Genomic DNA, 6000 nt, shown 5'->3' with positions numbered 1-6000 from the left:
TTTAATGTTTGTGTTGGCACCGTTGGTTTTACATCATCATTACATCACCTAATCTGGTAAAATGATAAGAGCGCCCCTCACTTTTTTATTAAGACAATATCACTATAACATGGCTAAAATGTTACAAACAAACATTGTATTTACTCCAAGCACGCAATTCCCCCTGGGACCCTCTACCCATGATTCAAATGTGGTTTTCATGGTTCTTGGCTGTCAAAAAGGGGGTGATCCATAGCCTATTTAGTGAAAATGTAAAGTTGATTTTGACAGCCTAATAAAGTCATCTTCTTAACACAGTCTAGGCCTACTCTACACTCATGTCTACCCTATGGGTCAAATGCTGACTCATTTGAAAGATCAAAGTGATGCATGTTGGTGGGGTCGGATAGAATGTTCGCATTTGTATTAGTGTAGCCCGCCTATCTGCCTCTATCTGTAGTTGTGAGTTGGGCAGGCACCTTCCACGATTTGGGGGAGGATCCGTCCACGTAATGCAAATGCAAACACGTTTGTCTCGCTCACAGTCACATATCGTTTTTCTTCCTTCAAGGCTTCAACCTTACCTTACCGCGATGCATCATCTACAATGAATCCAGACTCGGCTTCCAAATGACTGGACGACTGCATTGTTTGCGCACATCTCGCTGCTACAGGAGATAAGATACATATCGCACGTCGAATAATACGTTTGGATTTTCAACATTTTAATTTCTAAATCCGTCGCTATCCTTGCGATAACCAATTGAGCATGAATACCATAAGACAGGTGCCTTCGAGGGTGAAAAGCAAGAGGACGGAGACCCATTTAGGTGCGGAGAGGGAGCATTTTGATAAACAGCAGGTAAATTAATGCTAACACTGTTTGCTTTGTAGGCAGACGTGGTGATGATTTGGAAGCAAAACCTTGCTTTATCATGGCAGGTAAACTCGTCGGGATATTTTGGCCTATTTTGAGACTGTGTACATGTGTAATGTTAACAGTACACATGATACATCCCAGTACGTATATTTAATATAGGCCTATTAGGCTCCTTTCATAGCCTACAAACATAACATTATGAATATTTATACAAACATATAGCCTTGAAGATAGTATTTCTTGATCCAAGGCTAACAAACGCATTTAACCAAGCTCCGTAGACTATTTCAAAATTGACAGGAACCATTAGCCGAGTAAAATGGGCTGTACTAAACTGCATTATTGTCAGCATTGTGGCTTTAATCTCGGCGACTAGGCATGCTATATAGAATAGATAATCATTATTTGACAATGTTTTCTACTTTTCAACTGCCATTATTACATAATGAACTGAAAGGCGGTGACTTTTGAGAAGCCACTGTTAAGTAAGACATGAAATCAAGTAGTGAGCATTGTATGAGTTTCTTCTCACTGACAATTTCGTTAGTGGTTGTTGGCCATACGGATGGTGATTGTTCAAGTTCAAGTCATGGTTTTCAGCAGCAAAGACAATCCATTTAGCCTTTTTTTTTGTTTATTGAGTAGGCTACTCATCATAGCTTACTTTCATGTTGCCCTTCCTGTTTGACAACCCTTCCTCCATTAGCCTTAGCCACCTCTTTGGTGAGTCCTCCATGTAACTGCTTAGGTAGGATATAGACATTACAGAGACAGACAATAGAAGTCATGTTCTATTGTTGTAATGGTTGTCCACTGTAGGAATGGGTGTGTCTCATTACTCATACAACAACTTTTCAGCCTTTTGGCAACTTTGGTCAGCTTAGTCAAAGTAAAAACTGACGTTATCTCCAGAAACAGGCAAGAGAAAACACACCAATTTGCCTTGGTAGCTGACTGAGACGTATGCTGGCAGTGGGTCTGTTTATATCATTGGGGACAAAAGTTTAAATTTAGAGCTATAATGTCCAGCTTTGTAGAGATATTAAAGATTCTCTTGACAGACACGACAGCCTCCTTAAAAGTGGTGATTGATGGTTTGAAATTCTTCTTACAGTGCAATGTCATGCCACATCTTGAAGAAACTGTCCTATCAGGCATTCAATCCATTTACCTGATCACATTTTAATAAAGGTCAATTCTAGCCTAGTCATAAGACCCCATTATTTAAAAAATGTGCGTACCTGAGTAGCCAGTTTATTATGGCTGATCTTATCTTTAGACAGGAGAAATGTTGAAACAAGACTGGGCTGTCTGGAGAGGCCTTCAGGCACCGGCTTCTGTCCATAGATGGTGCTACTGAGTTGTTAGTTGGTGCTGGTGCATCGTGTGTCTGCATATTTGTTTCTTTATTTATATAAAGACAGGTAGAATCCATTTCTGGGGTTGTTTGTTATATCAACAGAATGAAGCAGGCTTTTGTGCTGCAAAATTAAACAGATTTGTTCTGCTGCTTGCTTGAACTCAATGCCATTGTATTCTCATGCTTTGGACTGGGCTGAATTGAAAAAGGGTGTGATGTGACACACTGATGAAGTTGTGTCGAACCAATATTAGATATTAATATTGCATAATAATAAAGGGCGCTCAGGTGGTGTAGGAGTAAAGTACCTGTCCACCACAGCGCGAATGGAAGGTGGAGGGTGATCTTTGTCAGTTGTCACTGCACATTCTCCTCAGGGCTAGCGGCAACAGTCAGCATGGGGTGTTGAATGGGAGGAGTAGGACTATGTTCTCACGGTTGTGGGGGCTCCTCATTGGCAGGTGAGCCAGTAGGGAACAACAACAGTAGTAGCAACTAATTTGTGTGGGGAGGACTTAATCGGAATAACCAGTAAATTATGGGGTAATAAATAATGCAACACATGAGAGGAGGTATTCTTCAGTTAGATTGATCTCATGTCTTCTTTTCACTGACTTACAGAATAATGCTGAATCAAATTATTTGAGCATGACGTTTCTTTCACGCTCTTTCTCTTTCGGCCCCTCTCTTCCTCCCTCCCTCCCTGTCCTCCTCCCTCCCTGTTTTGACCTCCATACCAAGGTCAAATGTCCCACACAGTGCCTGGTGTTTACACTCTGTATGTGTGTGGTGTGTTTGCTTTCCCTCATTCCAGACTCGCCGTTGCCTGAGTGAGTGAGTGCACGCACCCATGAGAGGAAGGGGGATGGGAGCACTGAGTAGCAGAACACACTGTATTAACAGACTTGAGTCTAATAGATATTTTGTTTGGTGTCGCTCGCTGAAATGAACAGATTTTAAAGGGAACTAATAACGCATCAAGAAAGAAGATGCATTGTTAGCTTTTAAAACGGCGAGTGACACCACCAGAATGAAGTGTGATCACCTCACAAATCATAATCTGTAACAAAAGTGCTCCTGTAATTCTGATATCAGCTGTAGGCAACTCAAATATTATGTAGCCAGCGTTCTAATATTCAACAATTCTCCCAATCACGACTATTTCTAATTCTTCCTCACCTTCAGTAGGCAAGTCATCATTTTCGGATTATATCCTAACTGTAATTATTTTTAACGTTTTGTCTAGCAATTATAAGCAGCTAAAATATTACAGGGTACAATCTAGAGATTACAGTATAGACTGTATTTTCTATGCACAAATCTACTATTTCATAGTGATTCACAGATGAGATGGTAAAATTCAAATTGTCTTACTTTTGTACATGGGAGATGGTAACTGCAAGGACAGCTACTAGTGTTCAAGTTCACATATGCATTCATACTACTATTTATAAGGGGTTTCATCTCATGGCATGGCATTCAATATTCCTATGTTTAAAAAAAAATCCTCCACAGCAATTCTAGAAGCATACTTAATTATTTCAGCGCCATTGCCGTAGATGTAGGTCAATTGAAGCCTATTTTTTGATACTACGCTTACCGCCATTGCCGTTGATTAATGGCAATTGCGATTTTATAGTGCATTCGATCTATCGAGCCATACTTACGTTAGCTGGCTATGTTGTTGTCACAGCATCTTAGATCGTCGTTGCCATAATAATCCATTATATCTGTTTCTTTCAATCTCCTATTCCTTGTCCCAGGTGGCATTTTTGGCCTGTCCAGGCTTCCCTAGGATAATACTACTACTGGTAGACTGGAAATGTGGCTTTTCAAAATAAGAGCTCAAATGGGAAAAATTCTGGCGTGAATTAGATGCTTAGCGGGCTAAGTTAATGTATATAACCTTTCCAAATCCCAAGGGTTGTCCCCATAGTCACTAAGCAATGACCAGGCATACAGTAAGGAATCACCAAGGGGACTTGGTGATGGAATGGTTCACCTTATTAATAGACAAAGAACACACTGCTGAGACTGTTTTGAGAGTAAGGAACACAAACTGTCATGCCAATTGAGTGTTCACAAATTGGGAGCTGGGGAGAGTGCGATGACTTGGCAATTCATAAGGGTCTCTCTATAGAGAGTAGTCAACACAGAGTCTCAGACATGCTGAATGCCCTCCTAATATCAGATGTTTGGTTTCGGCTTAGAGAGGATGTTTCGATCCACTATAATCTGTCTGTTTTGTATTAGCAGCATGTAGGCTAGTATTTTTAAGCAAAGGGGCAAACCTGACATTTGTTATGTTAGGATTATTGCCTTAAGGTTTACATAAGAAAAGCCATGTCATTGAGCTCCCAGATTGTTGGGGATTTTCAGATATAGTTAGAGAAAAGAGAAATGTGTGGCAAATCTGCAAAAAAAAATGCTTACCACTAGCTTTCTTCACAAATGTGTTCATAAAGGTGTCTACTATAACATACATTTGTTCCAACCCAACTCCCTTGGGAAACTTTGTGACAGCTGCTGGAAGTTGGGGTACCATTATCAACCAATATGAGGCAAAATAAAATAAAAAAATCATTATGCTTTAAGTAGCATGTGACATGTCAAACTAGGGGGTTTTCGTGATGCTGAATCCACTCCAATCACTAGTTTTGCACGAAAATACTCTTTCAGCTAAATTTGGCCATAGCCACTTGCCCAAATGTGCCCAAATGTGCTGACCTCATCACATTTGTGATGATGGCATTTTTAGACAAAGGATAGTTTTTTGTGCAAAACTAATGCTTGCAATGGATTCAGCATCATGGAAACCCCTTAGTTTGACATGTCACATGTTGCTTAAAGTATAATGAAATTAGGATGTATTTGCCTTATATTCGTTGATAATGGTACCCCAACTTTCAGCAGCTGTCACCAAGTTTCCCAAGGGAGTTGGAAAAAATGTATATGTGATAGTACATAGTAGACACCTTTATGAACACATTTGTGAAGAAAGCTAGTGGTAAGCATTTTTTTGCAGATTTGCCACACATTTAGCTAATTTTCCCTTTTTTTCCCAAGTTTTCATTATTGTCCAAGTTAAAGAGCTGTTAAACCTACCAACATGTTTTTGTTTTGCCTGCTGCACTTTATACTGCCATGACACATTCTGGATGATTTAGCTGCTGCTAGGGATGCTAGTGAAAGTAAAGTACGGTAACTGAAATGTAAGATTATTAACCTCATTACCAGTGAATCATATAGGTAATGTAGTCTGTGGTGTGACCTTGTCAGCGAGTGATTTACAGGCAGTCTGTTTAATTAAGCTGATAAGGGCCTACAATAAGTGCTCTTGCTGTAGAGAGCAATGAGCATTACAGTATGACCAGTGTGAAGAAGTACAGATGTAGAACTTCTTGACTTTGTCAGCTGCACAAACCGATTCCTACTAAGGATGTCCAAGCACATTGACACGCTGCTGAAAAGCAAAGATGACATGAAGGTAAGGGAAGAGATGCTTCACGGATGGAGGGACTGTGATATTTGTTTGTGTAGTGTCTGTCTGCACAGTAAAACGATGGCTGGCCTGGTACTAGGCCTTATGGCTGGCCTGGTACTAGGCCTTATGGCTGGCCTGGTACTAGGCCTTATGGCTGGCCTGGTACTAGGCCTTATGGCTGGCCTGGTACTAGGCCTTATGGCTGGCCTGGTACTAGGCCTTATGGCAGGCGTCGGGGATTAAGGCTGGCTTTCCCTATCTCACTCATTTCTGTGTCAGGGGAGTGAAAGTACTACT

General features: G+C 40.7%; 1 protein-coding gene across 2 annotated transcripts in view; it reads left to right on the top strand.

Annotated features, from left to right (window-relative positions):
- The first annotated feature begins 512 nt into the window (after positions 1-512).
- hip1rb (huntingtin interacting protein 1 related b) overlaps positions 513-6000 on the top strand; it is a 29069-nt gene continuing 23581 nt past the window's right edge. For both annotated transcript variants that reach the window (XM_083783303.1, XM_083783302.1), the window contains exon 1: positions 513-841. In XM_083783303.1, coding sequence (XP_083639429.1) covers positions 749-841 — 93 coding nt within the window. In that variant the 5' untranslated portion in view covers positions 513-748. The remainder of the gene's footprint in view (positions 842-6000) is intronic.

Source organism: Protomyctophum parallelum, assembly GCF_964188405.1.
Source record: "Protomyctophum parallelum genome assembly, chromosome: 15".
Lineage (NCBI taxonomy): Eukaryota > Metazoa > Chordata > Actinopteri > Myctophiformes > Myctophidae > Protomyctophum > Protomyctophum parallelum.
This window is presented reverse-complemented; position numbering and strand designations above follow the sequence as displayed.